The 19,523-nt window shown below is 43.6% G+C and overlaps 1 protein-coding gene across 4 annotated transcripts in view; it reads right to left on the reverse strand.

Moving 5' to 3' along the window:
• The window catches only part of LAS1L (LAS1 like ribosome biogenesis factor), a 37,960-nt gene extending 29,948 nt beyond the window's left edge, over positions 1 to 8,012 (reverse strand). For 2 of the 4 annotated variants that reach the window (XM_062584826.1, XM_062584827.1), the window contains exons 1-6: positions 7,822 to 8,012; positions 6,967 to 7,092; positions 6,701 to 6,770; positions 5,144 to 5,225; positions 3,571 to 3,759; positions 1,676 to 1,722 (exon numbers count right to left, since the gene is read on the reverse strand). In XM_062584826.1, the coding sequence (XP_062440810.1) occupies positions 1,676 to 1,722; positions 3,571 to 3,759; positions 5,144 to 5,225; positions 6,701 to 6,770; positions 6,967 to 7,092; positions 7,822 to 8,012 (705 nt within the window). Of the gene's footprint in view, positions 1 to 1,675; positions 1,723 to 3,570; positions 3,760 to 5,143; positions 5,226 to 6,700; positions 6,771 to 6,966; positions 7,093 to 7,183; positions 7,250 to 7,449; positions 7,594 to 7,821 lie in introns of those variants that run through there. The other 2 variants (XM_062584828.1, XM_062584830.1) reach the window with 2 other exon arrangements.
• Between the last annotated feature and the right edge of the window lie 11,511 nt (positions 8,013 to 19,523).

Here is a 19,523-nt window from a genome sequence, read left to right on the forward strand (position 1 = left end):
GCCCCATCCTCCTGACACCCTCCCTTAAGATATTTATAGACATTGATAAGATCTCCTCTCAGTCTTCTCCAGGCTAAACAGGCTCAGCTCTTGCAGTCTTTCCTCCTAGGGCAGATGCTCCAGTCCCTTCATCATCTTCGTAGCCCTACACTGGACTCTCCAATAGTTCCATGGGGAGCCCAGAATTGGACACAATACTCCAGATGTGGCCTCATCAGGGCCAAGTAGAGGGGGAAGATCATGCCCCTCGACCTGCTGGCAACACTGTTCCTAATGCACTCCAGGATACCATTGGCATTCTCAGCCACAGTGGCACATTGCTGGCTCGTGGTTAACTTCTTGTCCACCAGGACTCCCTGGTTCTTCTCTGCAGGGCTGCTTTCCAGCAGGTTAGCCCTCAGCCTGTACTAGTACACAGGGTTATTCCTCCCCAGGTACAGAACCTTGCACTTGCCCTTGTTGAACTTCACTAAGTTCCTCTCTGCCCAACTCTCCAGCCGTCCAAGTTCCTCTGAATGGCAGCACAGCCCTCTGGTGTATCAACCACTCCTCCCAGTTTTGTATCATCAGCAAACTTGCTGAGGAGGCACTTTCTCCCTTCATACAGGTCATGGATGAGTAAGTTGAACAATATTGGACCCAGTGTTGACCCCCTGGAACCTGCTAGCTATAGGCATCCAACTAGACTCTGCACTGCTGATCACAACCCTCTGAGTTCTGCCATTTAGTCAGTTCTCAATCTATCTCACTTAATGTAATGATTTTAAACAAAATGAAAGCGAGAATAGCTCCCCACTGATGACAATGTTAGTCACGTCATATGCAAAAAAAAAGTAATAGGTCCTAAAAGCCAGTTGTCAACATATTTTACCTGTTATCCCATTATTAAGAAGAGAAAGCTGAGCAGAGAGAGACTTCAGCAAATTATTCAGGAGTTCAATCCACAGCAGTAAGAAGATAAGACTCCAGATCTGCAATTGCAGTATCTCTGCCACTGGGTCATTGTGAAAATGTAGGATGGATGATAGAAAATCTGGGCTAATGACTTCTGAATGACAAACCTTGATTTCCAGAAACACTTAGATTAATGAAAACAAATCAAGTGCTATTTACCTGGACAAGGCAGGCTTAGGATCTGCAGCAAGTACTGACCCATTTAAAGTGTGTGCATCAAGCTACCACAGCTCAAATTGCTTGTTCTCTGCAGTGAGGCTTTGCTTTGACAAAGCATGTATGACGACATTAGAGGAGATAACTAAGTAACTAACCAAGCCTCTTCCCTCATCCACAGCAGTCACAGTCCCTCTACAGGCTATACGCTAGACAGCAGAACTACTTTAGGTAATAGTGCTCAACCTGACAAGCATCAGTAGTAGTGTGGGCACTGGCCTATAGGCATGCCTTCAGTACTGACAGGAGTATCAGGCATTCTGGATAGATTCTAACTGTGGGAGTATGCTACTACAGAGCACTGAGAAAGAAAAATAATGAATCCCTGGAGTTATATTAAATAAAGTCTAGTACAGCAATTTAGTTGTGCTAGATCTCAGGTATTTCAAATGAGGCCTGGCAAAGAGCACCAGTTCTTCAATTTGTGTAAGAATGAAGAGAAGACTTACTGCCCGAAGCAGGAAGAGAGAAGAAACAAAAGTGCTGATGATGAGACTGCACTTACCCGGAACTGCTCATTCTTGTAGCATACCAGCACATCTCTGACTTTTTCTAGAAATAAACATAAATATATGGCTTAAAACAGGGAATGGATCAATTTGTCTCACTGTGCAAGGCACTAAGGGATTTTTGGTACTTCTGGAAATTTGTCACCTATCTCCAAATTTATCATGGCAAGCTGTTTAGTTCTGCTGAATATGCCCAAGGAAGACATCAATGAAACTAAGTTATAAATCTAAAGTCAGACAACACTCTGAAGACTCCTGTCTCCCCCAGACTCTTGTAGCAATGTATTTTTTATCATGTGGGGTCAAACCAGGAGTTCAGCATTTTACCACTAGCAGTAGCCAAAGACAGGGAAGTTGGATAAAGGCAGACAGCTCAAAAACAAAACAAAACAAAACCTTTAATTGTTTCCATGGGCAGTTCATGTTCTGATGCATATTTATATTTCTTATACGTGTGTTTTAAAACTATTAACTAACTTTTCACTAACCAACCATATCCTTATTGGACTCTTCACCCTTTTTCACAATGCTTCACTATGCAGGTGTCATCATCACCTGCTACCATGATGCCATCACCCAATATCAGCTAGATACACTTCAGATTACCTTAAGTGCAGCACAGAAACACTCTATGAATCCAATACTCTGGATATTTTACCCAGCGAACTTCCGTATCACACTTTTAAAAGTCAGCCATTGAGAAGGAATAGCACAAAGTTTGGGCCTCACTCAATATGCAGTCGGAGAGAAGCCAATATATACGCTCTCACAAGAGACTTGGTGATGTTCTGGGGTTCCAAAATTTAGATACAGCATCTAGTTTTCAATTGGTCTAATTAATTCTGTATTAGTCTCAAAACACAAGACTAAACTAGCTAATATATCTGAATTGCAGGTGCTGTATCTATCAAGGAGCCCACTGTGAAGGAATCTAGAAGGATCCTGCAACAAATCCATAGATTTTAAGGCCAGATAAGTCATCATAGTCATCTAGTCTTACCTTCCAAGAAGCAGTGAGGGTCATTTTAGAACTCCCATAAATCTCTGGACCTTGGATAGACCTGCTGTAATCTATTGAGCTGAGTTATTCCCCACAAGTAGACCAAATTTTGTCAGAAACGTTATGATTAGCTGGTTTTGTTTTTTGAGGCAGTTTGTTACCTCATAGCTATCAAACTCACAGACTAATCATCTAGCTTGAACTCCTGCTTGAGACAGACCAAAGCGTTTCCTCCAATAAGTACTCTAAACTAGAAAATCACTTCTAGAAGAGCACCTGATCTTGGATTGAGAGAGTTTTGGTGATAGAAAGTCAACCATGGGAACAATTTACTAAATTTCCTTCAGTATTTTGCACTTGGTATCTCATCAAATTATGTCCAGGTTGAATTACCAGTGATTTTCTTTTTTCTTTAAATACTGTTAATGACTAGAGTGATTTTCTGTTCACAGGCCAAATATTTAGAAACAGACTGAACTGCTTTATTTCACTCTTGCTTTAATTATGAATCTAGAGTTTTGATGACTACAAAAGGAGCATGGCTTTCTTTGTCATTAGTGGCTTCAGTCTTAGAACCATGAACTACAACTAGTTTTTACAATGCTTGGCCCTAGACCATGCCAGGTCTGCTGCTGCTGCCAGACTGCAGCTGCTGATCAGGGTACTGGATATCCAACGCAAGTAAGACATTTTACGTTAAAAACTTCAACGAGCTGATATGCTGGAAAGAGTTAGCTCCCCAAGAATCTCTCAAGGCCAAAACTGTAATCCCGTAACATGAGCCATTTACATTTATCCATTTACAGTGGCAGAAGATGACACATTAAACTGTTCTCTCTAGCATGGGAAAGATCTAATTCTTTTATCTACTGCTGTTTCAGGAACACCTACCGTGGAACTCTTTGTGTTTCTGACAGGCCTCATGCTGTGGGGTTTGAATCTCCCATGCATCACTGTCTACCTCTATGTTTGCTTCAGTCTCCTCCTGCTCATCCTCCTCTTCACTTTCTTCACACAAATTATTGCCCAGCTGACGACTCCAGTATGTCTTTCGTAGCCAGTCCAGTACAACATCGCAACCTAAAGGAGAACAGAACACACATTCTCTTCTCAGTGAGAATTTCTTCATTATTTAACATATATATGTGGCACCTTGCTAATTTACATTGGGAAAAGAAATGTGGTATGCAAATTAAACTCTGAAATCACATACAACTCCATTAATAAAAAGCTGAATGGCAGCAAAGAAAAACAACATCACAGATCTAGAGATACTTGCCCACTGCCTTTTGGCAACAAGAGAGTTTAGGTGCTTCTATAGTGCTGCACCCTGTTCAACCTAGGGCAAATTTAAGCAGAAAGCAGATCCCAGTGGAGGTCTGATCAGAAAACGAGTCAAGCTTTTTTTAAAATCACTACATCAACACTGTCTATAACAACATTCATTTTTTGTGCAGAGACTACAGTAATCATACCTTAGGCAGACGGAGAGCAGGGAAACCCTTTTCTCCTATTACTATTTCAGTATCTAACTCAGCCAAAGGAACTTGATGAAAGTTATTTATCTGGCTTCTCAGTGCTTAACCCAGAATTTCTAGGAATGGGGAAATCTCTTTAAATGCCGTGAGCGGATCATTTAGTCAAACTTGCAGTACCTATCGCACCTCTCAGAACTGAATGTTCTGCAAGTGCCTGGTACCACTACAGCATCAGAGGAAGTATTTAGCTCTTCTACTGACATGAACTTCATATGCCATAAAGAAACAACAGGGCTGAGCTATTGTTTCCAGTAGCTCCCATTTTTTTTCAGGGCAAGGAGAAGGTCTTTGAACACCTTCCCTACAACAAAACACTGCCTGGAGCCAAAAGGGCAGAAGAACATCTCCAGCAGGACAGCTGGCTGCTTGCTTCCATCAAATGGAAAGTCATTCCTTCTCAGAAGGCCAGAGAATTTCTAGCTCTTTTTGAGAATCCAATTTTGACTATTTCAAGGTGTGTCTTCCGCTTTCCGAAGCGTGGCTTTTGCCCCAGCTCTCTCAATGGCAATTGTGTAAAGGGAAGGGCAATATCCATTTCTCCTATGAATTTTCTCCCTGTTCTGCATGCTCTCCACTGAGTACTATTCAGCCACCCCACATGGCAGAGGTGACCCCCTCCTAGGCATTTCACACCACAGCTCTCACCTTCACACTGAGCCTGCTGGGCACCTGTGCAAGGCTGACAGAGCTAAGCCCCTCCCAGGCATTTTACACCACAGTTCTCACTGTGAGCCTACTGGTGCCCTGTGGGGCCCCCAAAACAGAGGGCATCACAGTGGGGGAGCAGCTGTTCTCCCTCAGGCACCACAGCCAGCCCTGGTCCCTCGGCAACAGCAGCCCTGGCAGGCCAGTGGCATGTCACTCCAGTCAGCGCCCTGAGCTGAGAGGAGCACTTGCCTGGGATACCCCGCAAGAATGGCGCTCACCCTTGCGGCAGAGTGCTAGCTGGGGTAACTTTCCATGGGTCAGCTCGTGACGGAGATCCACAACCCAGATGGGGATATCGACCTGGAGGAACAGCCACAGACATTACCACATAGTTCCCACTGCATCACGCTATAACTGTACATACACCCCCAAAAAGCTTTAGGCAACATCTATCCAGGCATGAAAAACAGCCTCGCCTGGGCTTCTCCTGCACCAATGCTCCACCAGCTTCCCTCTTCAAAGGTTGATCAGAGTCACCTCCTCTGACCCCATAGCAACCCAGGCAGCTACTCTTCCATATACACTCAGGATTTTATAGTTCATGTTCAATTCTGCTTACAACAAATGGATGTCTTTTCAGAGAGAGTCATGATGTTTATTTTAATGAGATACTAAGGTGCAGTTAAATTGTATTTAAACAAGGAACTTACCACAGGAAGTTCTGCCTGAATGTGAGGAGGAATTTCTTCACTGTGAGAGTGACAGAGCACTGAAACAGGCCCAGAGAGGTTGTGGAGTCTCCTTCTCTGGAGATATTCAAAGCCCGCCTAGATGCAACCCTGTCTAACATGCTCTAGGTGACCCTGCTTGAGCAGGGGAGGTAGACTAGATGATCTCCAGAGGTCCCTTCCAACCTTACTGATTCTGTGATGAAACATTCTGGATGACAGTTTGATATTCAAACCATACATACTGCAAGTTGCACTAATTTTTTGCATTTTCTTAAGGATAACTGACTGTAATTATGTAAGATCACTATTTGGAAGCTTGATGAGGTATTAGCAACAGTTTATTTCAGCATGAGTTTAAGCGATGAGAAGCAACATCTTGCTTAAAAACCAAACAAGTAAAGATCAGTTCATCATTCTCACTCACTGGCCCCAGATGATACTGTATATATATAGTACATTCTCAAGTACTGTCTGGTATTCACTTTCAAAACTTGCTGTTCAGATCCTGCTATGATGCTCAGTCCAACTGCCAATAAAAGAACTCAATTTGTTTCTGCTACTACAATTACAGCCTCTACTTTTCCTCCCCTGCACAGAGCGAACAAGCTCACCTCAAACAAGAGAAGATGACAAGATGAAAACATCAACTCCTATAAGCCTGATATGATTAAGTGCTTTTTGTGTGTTAAGCTTTGTTCTCAAGAGATAGAATTTATAAACACTAGATTTAACTCTTTTCCCATACTTCAACAGCTGAGAAATAGAAATGGATAGTGGCTATGTCAGAGGGACTGTTTAGCAACAAATCAAGACTTTTGATCATGCAGGCTTCAAGACACTTAACTTGAACATCACCCTTTGTTAATTCTAATAAGATTTTAAAGAACAAAGTTTTAGATCTATTTACATCAAGCCTCTTTAAAGCTTTGCAGTTGAGCAACACAGCCCAAACCAACTCTATGAAAAGAACTGGCACCTATACCCATTATTTCAGTAACGAAAAGCGACCCCCACAGCTCCCTTCCCCCCAGCATTATTAATAGCTAGTACTTATGTTCATGTGTATACACATAAGTTATCAGGTAACTCTTATTAAATATTTACCTCTCTGGCTAATTGTCTCAGAGGAATGCTGACCATTTTCTGTTTCCTTTCTGTGATCAAGTTGACAAATCTACATGAGGGTTACAGAAGAGATAAATAATCATCAGCTGCAGAGAAATGTGGTGCCCCAGAGATGAATTCCTCACACACTGTACAAGAGCACTGAGGTCACAAAGACACAAAGTGAAACTAGACAGCAAAATAATGCTATTCTGCCCACATGTCTTTCTTTTTCCCCCACACCACACAGGCCTTCAGCACCCTACCTTACAAGAGCCAGCCCATATGAGAGGATGAGCTCATGTGACCTCAATTTACCAGATGAATCCAGGACCTTGCAACGTATCAGTTCAGCGGTGCAATCTACTGCGAGAGGCATTTTGGGGCCGTACCTAGAGAGAGAAGAAAAAGATGTGAGTGGTACTGCAAGGATATACTCTCCCTTAAAAAAAAAAAAAAAAAAAAAAAAAAAAAAAAGTGTACCTTTCAGGCTGTTTTTTGTACTTTGTGGTACAGCATAGTCTGAGAAAAGGAATGCAGGAAGAGAGCAGCAAAGACTCCCTCCTGAATGTTTTATCTGGAGCAGAGCAACTACATAGCAATTCCTCTGCAAATGTTAAATGAGCACATACTGACATATTAAGCAAACTCATAACAGGAGACGCCACACCTGGACTGGACTTGTGTTCAGATGCAGCAGAGACAAAAAAGACAGAATAAGGCCGTCAGGCGGCCCTGGATAGACTCACACCAGGGAACTGCCTCGAGGAGAGCCAGCCTGTGAAACCAGGGGCACACGGGGCTCCCGCCCCCAGCGTGCCCACGGGACCACCCTGCTGCCGGATCACCGAAGGCCGCAGCAGCTCCCTGGCGCTGCTGACAGGACCCGCAGGGCCACACCGCTGAGAGCGGAACCTCGGGCCGGCAGCGACCGCGACCTGCGCGCGCTGCCCAGCCGCAGAGCAGCACCACGGAGCCGGAGCTGCGGCCGCGCCCCAGGCGCGCCCCCAGCCCCGCACACAGCGGCCCAGGGCGCGGAAGCGGGGCGGCCCCCGGGACGCCGCGCCAGCCCCGTAGCGCCGCGGGCGCCTCCCCTCCGCGCCCCGTCGGGCCGCCCGTACCGGCTCTTCCAGGCCGAGACCCGATCCAGCGCCTCCTGCTGCAGCCGGCTGTCCCCGCAGTACAGCCCCACCATCACCTGGTCCCACTCGGCCCTGCCCCGCCACGCCACCACGGTCCGCAGCGGCCGGAGCCGCCTACGCGCCGCGTCCGGCGCCAGCCGCCGCCACGCGACACCGGCACCGCCCGCCATGCCGCCCGCCGCCGCCCGCCAGTCAGCGCCGAGGCCCGCCTCCTGCGGCCGTCCGCCAATCAGCGCCGCGCCTGAGCGCTGTCACCAGCCCCCGCCCGCCAATCACCGCCGAGGCCCGCCTTCCGCCGCCGCCCGCCAATCGCCGCCGCCCGCCAGTCAGCGACTTGGCGACGCGGGGCTTCCGCTCCTCCGCCCTCGGGCGCGGCGCGGGAAGCGTTCGGGGCTTCCGCGGGCCGTGGCAGCCGTGTGGCGTGGGCGTGGGCGAGGGCGAGAGCGAGGGCGTGGGCGTGGGCGAGCGGGCCGGCCGGCCGGCGTGCGGGCGCCGGGGCGCAGGGCCCGCTCCAGCGGCGCGCGGCCGCCTGTGCCGGACGGGCCGTGAGCGCGGCGCAGGCGCGTTAGGCAGCGTGCCGGGGGCCGTGGATGCGGCTGGGGCGGGGAGCGAGCGGTAGCTGGAGGGGCGGAACGACGGGGAGTTCGTGGCGAGTGTTTGCCTAGGAGTAACGTGGGGCTTTGCGCTGTGTCTGTCAGGCGCCGGCGAGCTCGGCGGTGCTGGGCAGGTGGAGCCCGCCGTGGCGCTAAAGGGAGAGGCGAAGGCAGCTGCCCTGGCCTGGCCGAGTGCGTCGTGCTGCGTCTGGGCTTGCAGCAGGCGTGTCTGCCCTTCTCCGCAATTTGTTGCAAAATGCTCCACTTCTGCAGGATTTTGCAATCAATAACTGCATCAAATAAAATGTCCTGGATTTCAAATAATTTTTTTTAAAGGACAGTTTTTGTTTAACTCCCCTTTTCACTGATCTGTTTGTGCAATCCCTGTGACACACCTGTGTTATAGATGAGAGGGAACATAGAACTGCAACACAGTATTAGAAATAAGTGCTAGAGCTGGATGTCTGCAGAAGCTCTTTACACTGGCTTTGCCGATAGAAAAGCTATGCCAGCAGGTTCTGATACTATCTCTGGAACCTGAAGAGGTCATTTGGGGAAGAAAGGACTGGACTGCAGCCTTGAGTCAAATTCGAAGGTTCTGCTTAATATGATTTTCTCAAAGTTGCTTTAAAGCAGAACTAGGTTAAAAATGCTGCCCCTCCTTCCTTTTCTAGATCAATTTGAACCTTTAGTTTGGCTCAGTTCCCTGGTGTAGTTCACTATGAGACGTACAAATGCTTGTACCAGCACAAAAGAGGGTGCAGGGTGAGAAGGCTTACAAGGGTGGGAATAAGCTTGTGCAATAGGTGGGACTGCCTGGTTCAGCTGCAGTGCTGAAGGAAGCTATCATGAATCTGTTCTAAATTACACTTTAGTAGCCTGACTTTTTTTTTTTTTTTTTTTTTTTTAGTTCAGACTGAAGTAATGAGGGCTGTTGTGGGACTACTCAAATACAAAACTGATTTTGTGGTTAAATGAAAGAAATAATAAACTTTAATTTTTGTCCAGCATCTTGTGGCATAGAAATCCTAAATATTTTGAAATTCTGAATTCTCTGGGCAGCTAATCTCACTGGCTGTGTTTGTATTGAAATAGTCACCTGCATGTGAGTAAATTTCTTTCACGTTATACGCCATCAGGCTGTGCAATGTGCCATTAATATTGCTGTAACTTGACGAGTAGTCTTCCAATTTGGTTTGCAGTTTGATAGGTTGGTTATTCCTTTGTAACGAGAAGATGGGTTTCTTGAGAAAGTCAGTAGAGTGGAAAGCTAATTCTAAAAACGTTTAGCCTGCTCTGTCCAGTACACTGAACACTTTAGTATGAGTAAGAAAGGCAAAGCGAAACAAGGGTATGCGTGAATCCTTTCCTTTAAGATTTTTTTCCGCCTGAGCTTCAATGAGTTCTGCAGGGAGCCTAAGAAGTAAGGCTTTTACCAAGGCACCAAGCTAGACAGAACCATGCCAAGAGAACCAAACAGTAGATAAGAATGATGATGAGGAAGAGCAAAGCATGTACCAAACTCATGTTGTTTTGCAAGGAAACCCCAAAGTTGCACAAAACTGTCTGTGGAAGTGCCCAAAAGAGATGGTGAAGTTCTTAATTCTCTTCGGTACTGAACATGATGGGGTTATGTTTATAATCATATGTTTGTAGTTCTTTATGGCTTTCTCAAGCCTAATCTGCAAACAAATGGTTGATTTACTGTCTGTATTCATTAGGGCTGTTAGGTTGATTTACTGTCTGTATTCATTAGGGCTATTGTTCCTTTGTGGTATTGTTTCTCCCTATATGTCATCCCCATGGAAGGACAAAGTCTGCTCATATGGTGTTTCTTGTAATCTAATGTGTGAGGTGAAAGATCTACGGAAGGTTGTAGATCCTGTAGAAGGTAGACCAAGGCATTGCACAGATGCAGCCATCAACAGCCTGCATTCTCTACGACTTCATCTAGGAGAGAACTATGATGATGTGTTTCAGGTAAGAAAGTGGTTATTTCTTAAGACCTCTACGTGATTCGTTTCAGCCAAGGGCCTTCTGACATACAGCAAACGGAAGTTTGGAAGGAAGGCTCTCTGCTAGGAAGGAGGCCTGTTTCTTTCTTTCTGAGAAAATCAGCTGTTCTTATGTGTTCCTTTTGGATCCAAATTGTTCATCTTTCTGACTGGAGCAGTGTTCTTTGGGTATGACTAGGTCACTTGTGGTGGTGTATGTGACATGTGAGGACAGTTATGTCATCTATTTTTACCCTATCTAGTTGGTTAGTCTGCCAGTTCTGTTGGCAGATGTTGAAAGACAAGGATGCTGCTCAACACCCAAGGGTGATGTTACAAAAATGACATACGTGAGAGATTACTGCCAATTTTAAAATGAGTTTTCAGAGAAGGTAATTTATTTACTCCTTTTCTCCTCGAGTTGGATTATCCATAATGTGCTGCTCATCTATTTTACTGTGAATGCACAGAGTACAACATGGCAGTCATAGGAGGTAGCAGAATGTCAATGGAGCACTGAATTCATCCAGAATTCCCTCCAGAAAGAAATTTGAAGAAACTGAAAGCTCATAGTGTGAGTTGACAGTCTGCATTCTGATTAGTTTTCGTGACTAGCATATTGCATTTTTGATGTAGTATTTACTGGCAACTTTCCCCTAAATTTCTACGGCTAAACTGTCTTTCCTCTTGTTCAGCTCTTTCTGTCCTTTCATGCTACGATCAGAAGGATTAACCTTAAGCTTGACATGGTGTACTGTTATATCCAACTTCGTATCAGAGAAGGTGAGGATGGAGAATTGACGTGCTTTTATGAGAAACCTAAGTTAATAACTTGAGAAAATAGTAATCTTGCTGTTTCCATTTCTACTCATTGTGAGGGAAGAGTTAGGGCAAAAGTTTCCAGTATTTCTGTTAACCACATTTCTAGGGTTTGGTCTGCTCTCGTTGCCTTTTGTGATACCATGCAATGCTGAGATGCAGTTATGATTTGTAGGATTGTATTACTGATTTGTATTACGTCCTCTGTGGCGGTGGAGATACGACTCTTCGGGGGCAGGACACAGCCCTCTTGTGTTGCATCCAAGTATTTTGAGTCATGAATGTGAATAGATCAACCTAAGCATTACCCAATGCCTGTGCACCCTTCCCTAATCTTCATTATCTATCAGATCTTCTCTCTTACATCAGTATGGAATTGAAAACACTTGCCCTTGTTAAAAGAATTAACTGATTTCTTTTGCCCAATTTTCCTGAATCTCAAGCTTTTTAGTTCTTATCTCCTCAACACCTTACATCTGTAACCTGGTGTTCCTTTTCCCTACCTCAGATGTTCTCTGTGAAATCCAGAGCAGTGTACAATTCCTTAATCCAAGATGAGATGGCTATCCCTGAGGCATTTCCCTGTTTGCCTGTACCTTTTGGCTCCAGTGACTATGATTCTCTGTTAATAACTTTGTTTTCTATTCTCAAAGACTTTTCTTTGCCAGTATTTTGGAGCCATCCTGCGTTCCTTTGATGATTGCAACCTCATCTCAGAAAAACTCTATTCTCTTCTGGAGGCTTCTTAGCACAAATTAGAGGACAGAGAGGTGAGGGAAAGCTACTGAGCAATTGCAGTATAGTATAAGTCTTCAAAGTCTTTTCAGAGATGTGTATTTGAAGTCAGCAGTGGCTGGCTGATCCTGAGGTAACAAAAGGTACGTGCATTTGTGGAGTGAGACAGATGGTGAGACTGAATGGAGATGTGAGTGGAAAGGGACTGGTGAGGGTTGTGTTTTGAGGTGACTTATTTGAGAGATTCAGATAACAGAGGAGAAAATCTTTCAAATGAAACAGTGAAAGGATAGGGAATATAAAACTAAGGGTTTCTGCCCATCCTTGTTGCAGCCTTCCTTTTCACACATGCATTCATAAAATGTGTTGGAGAATGACATGGTTTAATAAAACCACAGTTGTTTCCAAGGTATTGCTTTTGTAGTAGGCCTTATAGCGTCTTCAGTATCTGGAGATACCTTCAAGGTACTGGAGAGTTTTGAAACGCTGCCCGGGAGAAGTCTTGCATAGAACATCACCAGGTAAAATAGTCATGTTACATTCTGAGTACGGGAAGGGTGCCCTCTGTCATGGGCAAGGCTGCCATTTCTCTTAAGTGTGGCAGTATGAACAACTGGTCAAACGAGGTTGACTATTGCGTATCTTTAACTTGTACTGCGATCTTGCATTATGTATTAGGGGAAAAGGGTAAACTTCAATGTTACTGGCAGCATCCAGTGGCATTTGATGAAGACGTTTTTATGTGAAGGGAAAACATCTGTGACAAGGCTCAGAAGTGCAAGTGTAAAAAAATAAAGCTTACTAGTCAAGAGATGTGAAGGTATTTTGAGATCCCTTTGCCATTGATCCAAAGAAGTTCTTACACAAAAGTGGTTTTACAAATGCACTTATCAAAAGAGGAAGCATCAGTGATACACTAACACAGTTCTGTATGTAGAAGACTGTTTCTTATTTTTTCATATTGTAGACAAAAATCCTTAAAACTTTTTCAGTTCATTTTTTTATCTCACAATTCAGCTTCCATTAGTTTTTTTAACATACACTGAGTGCAATGTTAGACTGCCACTCAGCTAGAGTGATGAGTATTTTTCCTTCTAAAATCTATCTGTTAAATTATGGCATTACCTCATATTCAAATGGGTTATTAGTGAAGTAGTATCTGTTTCCTCCTAGAGCGATTGAATGAAGAAGTCTCAGTTCACAAAGTTCTAGCATTAAATGGAGTTAAAAGTCTTTGCACTACCTCAAAAAATGTCATTGGCAAAATATGTCCCAGGTTTAGGATGCTGCTACTTGGCAACTGATGACCATCTGAATACTTATGCTAGAGTTACTTATGTCCAGCTGCTGTAGTAATTGTGATTTTTGCATGAATTATCAGGCAATGTCTTATGTTAGTGGCCTGGGAATTGCTGTGTAGAAAATGAAGGTTTTAGGGTGTATTCTGTCTTTTCTTTCACCACTTTGTATTTAATTTAAAATTGAGATAGGTGAACTGAACACTCCACCAGTGTTATAGCCATGTACCCTTTTCTGCAGCAGGCAAGAGCACTGCCAGCATGACTAGCTGTTTCCACTGGAGCCCTCTGGTATGATTTACTGGAACAGGTTGCCCAGAGAGGTTGTGGGTTGCCCAGAGAGATTGTGGAGTCTCCTTCTCTGGAGATACTCAAAGCCTGCCTGAATGCAACCCTGTCTAACATGCTGTAGGTGACCCTGCTTGAGCAGGGAGGTTGGACTAGCTCTCCAGAGGTCCCTTCCAACCTTACCAATTCTGTGATCTTTGTGATATACTGTTAGGGCTTTATATCTAGATAAGTAGTTGAATCAGCAGGCAGCATGCAATTGCCAGTGGGTTCTGACAGGAAAGTAATTTTCTGTGGCTCTTGGTTTTATTTGATTCACATTCTAAGGAGGGATTTGATTTAATCTGTTATGCCTGATATTCCATGGAAGGAAAAGTACTTTATAATTACATTTTATATATTATAATAAACAAAATTGCAGACTTTGTTAGTAGAAATGCCTTTGTGTGGATTTTATCCTTGGGGTATTACACAAAGTTGTGAATTGTCTTTCTGTTGCATTTCTCCTTTTAGAGAGGTATCTGCTAGTGCTTGTTAACAAGGATTGCTTTCTGAGTTGGCAGTAGATGTTACAGACCCAGAATGGTTTTGGCAGGATACATACACATACATTCACATACAGTTCTATCCAAATTAAGCAAACAAGTCAAATTTCCTTCTACTGATTTTAATAAAATTCCATAAAACCTAAATATGTTGGTGATGTAACTGAACTTTCTATTTAGCTGGGAGTCCCTTCTGCATTAAAGTTTGACTTTAAATTCCTGTTCTTGAGGAAGGTTTAGAATACACAGTTGAAGCAAAGTTTGCTGAAGTCTTTTGAGCTGCTCCTGAAGGCCGTCACCAAGAGGCACAATCCGAAGGGGTTCATGCTGTAGCAGAAGTAAGAGTTGGTAGTGGGCCTGGAAGCAGTTAATGCTACTTACAAGTGTTAAAGGAGATGCCTCTGAGGAAGAAGCAGAAGCAGTCAGAACAGAGAGTGCTGTGATGAACTGGGGAGGGTGAGGATTGCAGTGAGTGCTGGTAGCTTGTGTGGGTCTCCTTTGCTATTTATAGATCATCATCCAGGAGCCATTGGCTTCACTATCCACAAGAGCGCGGCAGGAAGTGGTGCTCTAAATCAGAGCTCTGAGGTATGACATCTCTCACTGGATGGAGATGTCTCCTTCCAGTGTTTAACCTTTGACCCTGTGTTCTCCAGGTACCTCTCACAGACACATACTTCTTTTACTTGATTTCACAAACCAAGTAGACTTACTTGTCTGACAAATTTAACTTCACTTCAGCTCTGCAAAACTGAACATGTGCTTCTCTTTTTTTTTTCAGCCAGTTAAAACTACTCTCAATGTAAAAGACAAATCAGAGGTTCTCACTTCTCGGCTTCTCATTACTTTCAGGAATGTGTTCTCTCTGACCTCACTAGCTGCCTTACAAGAACAGGCTTGGGGTGCCCTTGTTGCCAAGGTAATGCTGGGAATACTCTGGAGGTCTGCTGTAGAGATTTAATGCACTGAAACATTTTCTTCTTCTGTCTAGAATTCTTGGGCCCCATAGGAAAAAGGAAGTCTTCTTCCTGACTGCAATCACTAGGGGTCAGAAACTCAAAAGAGTTCAGCTCCAGAAGAGTGATGCTTTCCAGACATTGGGCAGCGATGATGCTCTCCTGTGTTCTTTGTCAAAACTGCTGATGGTTGCATGGGGAATGTGAACAGCTACTGTAGATATATAGAACCTTACCTCTTTGGAGAACTTGGGCCCAAAATGCTGTCTGTTGCATCTGGAAGGAGTCTGCAGGAATTGATTATCCTCCCATTGAAGGCTAGTTTTTTGGATGTAATTAGTGAGTCCTCTCCTCTTGGGTATGACTCAGCAACAGTCTCACAAGAGCACTGACACTCTTCAGCTATTACTCATGCTTTCTGATGAGATTTTATAATGGCTAAAGGAGCAGCCAGCTAGCAGTTCACCTGGATTAGTAGGGAAACTACTGAACCAGAACTACTGAAACTGAACCAGAGAGCTTCCTAACGGATTTGGGCAGTGTCTTTGCTTCTCAGCTAATCATCTGTTCAACTAGGTAATAGCTAGGTTAGGGTTATGGGATTCTTCCTCTGATTTTTTTCTGTAATTCAGAATCAAAGCCTTCAGATTTTGAAAGTACTCAGATGCTGCAAGGTTTTCTGTTTGAAAGCTCCAGTTATAAGGAGCTTCAAAATATTCTGGATGTGTTCAGGATGGAGTAGAGGAGGGTGGATCGGGAAATTGTTTGCAGAGATGGGGGTAAGGGCTCCACCGCATTCTTTCAGCAAGCCGGTGTGTACAGTCAGAAGTATGTGTGAGATTTAAGCCTATAGCAGCACAGCCTGAATACAGTCAGTGTAGTTTGCATTAAGGTGAAGACAGGGAAATTCATATTGTTTTAGACATCCCTTCTCAGTGTGTTTCTGTCTTACTGAGAATTCTTCTGTTATCCGTACAGTTTGTGAAGCTGTGGCTAGTTAGTCTTAAAAGCAGAACGTGGTTGTGAGAGGGCAGGGAGCACAACTGTACATCAGCTGAAATACATACTGGAGCAGCTTTGTTTTGATGTGAGCAATCTGAAGTCTGGCAGAATGGGGTTTTTGTGCATACACTTCTACATATTGGAGTTCATTGGATGGATTTAGCCCTGAAAAACACAAGCAAAGCTAGGTTGAACGCTGGCAGCTAAGTGTCTAGTTGATGGACATACTTACCTCTCTACACTGCAGTGCTCTTTGAGAGCAGTTAAAGTTGGACAATGAAAGGTCTGTTGGGTTCAAGAGAAGGGAATGTCCTCTTCTACAAGATGGTATTGTAGCAGGATCGTGGTTCATCTGCTGAATCTGTCATGATCATTGCACTTGCCTGGGAGGTGGCTTCACTGAGGCCAGAACAGGGGCCTGTCATTCAAAAAGGATAGGAAAGCCAACAAAAACAAGTGCCAAAAAATGATGGTGCAGTGTCAGGCTGTACAGACATCTTGCCTCAGAGAGATTTGCTGTGAACTTAAGCTGGTAATTCTTTCCCTCATTTGTCTCTCTCCCCCCCCCTCTTTTTTTTGTTAGCCCTTGGAGGATTTTAGTCACCTAGGGCATGTAGTAGTAGAACTAATTATGTTCTGCAGTATTTGGCACCATACTATGGAAATGATGTTTCTATACTACAGTGAAGCAGAAATGTACATAAAGACACAGAAATCTCTCTCCATTTACCAGCAGAAAAATCTCCATTTGCTTTAATCTTATCTCCTCGACTCTGTATAAGAGATGTTTCCTCATGGAGACTACTCTGATTCCTGCAAATTATAATGAATGCAGAATGACTGAACTTCATGGCTAATGAATTTTCCTGATGAAGCTGGGTTTGTTTCTTTGACAAAAACCCTCAGAGCTCCCAGCATGTTGTAACTATGCAGGAGTGGAGTCGTTACATCTTGTGCATCTAAAGTAGTGTCCTCCTTTGCCTAAAAGAAGAAAGGCAAGCTGTGGGCAACAGCTGAAAAACAAACAGCATTACTTGGGAGAGGAACAGCAGAAAATGTAGAGTATTGAGAAGAATCTAAATTCTCTTCTCAGCCCTGCAGGCAGGGTTTGGGGTTTGATCTGAGTCAAATCATATTAGATGTCATTTAAATTTAATCATTTTAAAGGAACTGGAATAATAGCAAAAGAAAACAGGAAAAAAACTTGTTTTGAATTTCTGTTACAGAGGATAAGTAAGAACTTAGGAAAAAAAGAAGAGGATAAAGAAGAATTGAGCCACAACAGAACATCAGCTGAAATCCAATTCTTCTATTTTCAGGTATTACTATGGTAAATAAGTTTATAGGTGAGATCATGGAAGGGGTATTTCTGTTTGTTAATATTTTCTTTCAGATAATACCTCCCGAAAGCACTGCCTTGCCTTCTCCAGACTTGTGTAATATACAGAAGTAGGCACTTATGAAAATGACTTTGAATGCTTGCCATCCAAATAGGCAGATAGGGAATTCTTTAGATATTTTTACAAAGTGGCATGTGCTAATATAGTAAAATTCTAATTGCAGTATAGCTGCTTTCTGCTTTGGTCTGTAGTGAATTGTATAGCTTGTGTTATGAATACATAATCTTTTAAAAGAAACGTCATCCTCATGAATGAAGATGATCAACAGATGAGAATTATTGCAATTGTCTTTTTTGTTGAGGTGAGAATAACTTGTTAAAAGGCACAAGTGGACATTAGGCACGTCTAAGTGTAGGCTGGGGAAAAATGAGAATCATCATGTCTGTTTCAGCAGATTTATTACCAGTTAGTGGCAACATTTGCTATAGAGAATGAAAAAAAGTTTAAGTGCAGAGCTCAGTGGCTTGTTTTTCTGGGCTTACTTACTCTGAATGGGGAGAAGTGGTTGTTTGCCATCAGAGCTTGATGTTCTCAACTCCTTTTCTCTGAGTTTTGACTCCTTTTTTTTTTTTTTTTTTGAAAACCGCTCCATAAACAGATCCTACTTCTATTTTACTCAACATCTCAACATCAGCTGTAATTTCCAGTTCCCTAAATAGCTCAGGGTCTAGATGTGCATTACTTCCAGCCTGCAGGAACTCAAGGGTCTCAGGATGAGCTAGCCACTAATGTGCCCTCATCTTTTGCACATAAATAAATTTGTTAGGTTATCTTCCTAGGAAACTAACACAAAGGAATATCTCTGTTACACTTCATTTTGTAAATCTGTCTCTTTCCAGTTCCTCCACAGTCCTCTAATCTCTTAAATTGCTTATCATTTTGGACCACAGAGCCAATCTGAAAGAGCAGAACGTGGACTAAAACTGCTTTGTGAAGGTGATGAGGATCCTGCAGAGCCTGGTGTTTTAGTCAGGAAAGATAAGTGGTCCAGACTACTAAAAGCTGCAGAGGACTCCAAACAAAACCTTACCTTTATGTGTGGCAAATTAGGTAGTTATGCACTCAGCAAATTGTGAGACATGGTCTGACTCTTGTTTCCAAGGACTGAGCATCTGGTTTTGGGTGTGATGCAGGGAGTGGGTTAACCTGAGGAGAAGTGAAAAATCTGATGAAAGGGGTTATGACTGTTCAACTCCCAAAGCTCCTAGTGGGGATTGGGAGGGAGTGAGAGATGGCACAGGTTCTTTGGTGACATCTTATCACAAGAGGTTTTCTTTATTCATTAAGGTGCATCTTCTGCCTACTCAGCTGTCCAGAATAGTGGATTTTTTCTATGAATGTGAGGAAGGGAAGTTTGTAGATGCCTTGTGCAAAATACCGGAGATTATATCCTGCATAGGCAGGGCATTGGTCCCATCTCAGTTGGCATCCCTGTCAACATTCACGCATTATTTGGTGACGTAGGACTTAGAATTTAGAGCAAATATTTGTACCTTTTTTGCTTTCTGTGTCTGCCATGCAGTTCTCTCTTTTGAGCTACCTCTTTACTTACAGTGCTACACATCTTCCAGGACGTACTTGCAATAGGATGGCTCATCTGCTCTGTCCCCTCTCCGCTACTGCTTTCAGCTGCACCTATTTTTGTTCCCATTTAATCTGAGGAAAGAGTCCCCAGCACAAGAATCCCTGCTTCTTGTGTTGAGAATGTGGCCTGTGGAAGTTTCTGGGCTCTGATCAACTGTGTTAAAATTCTATCAGCAAATAAATGGTGGACTTTGCAGATTTGTTCTGTCCTGTGATCTGATGTGTCATTCAACAGATTTTTAGTCTTCTCTGTTTATCGTTCCCAGAGAGGAGAGTATTCACACAGTTATTACTTCTCTTTTTGGATAGCTGATATGTGGGATAAAGAATCCAGAAAAAAAGACGATGTGGACAGAAGTCATCAACAGCGTTGCCCCTCTGCTCTTCCATCTTGTGGATAATTATGATTGTGTGCTAATGGTAGATGCTGAAGTTGCTTCATTTGTGTTCTCTGACTCCTGTGGGAT

The sequence above is a fragment of the Rhea pennata genome, chromosome 11, assembly GCF_028389875.1.
Source record: "Rhea pennata isolate bPtePen1 chromosome 11, bPtePen1.pri, whole genome shotgun sequence".
NCBI classification, from domain to species: Eukaryota; Metazoa; Chordata; class Aves; order Rheiformes; family Rheidae; genus Rhea; species Rhea pennata.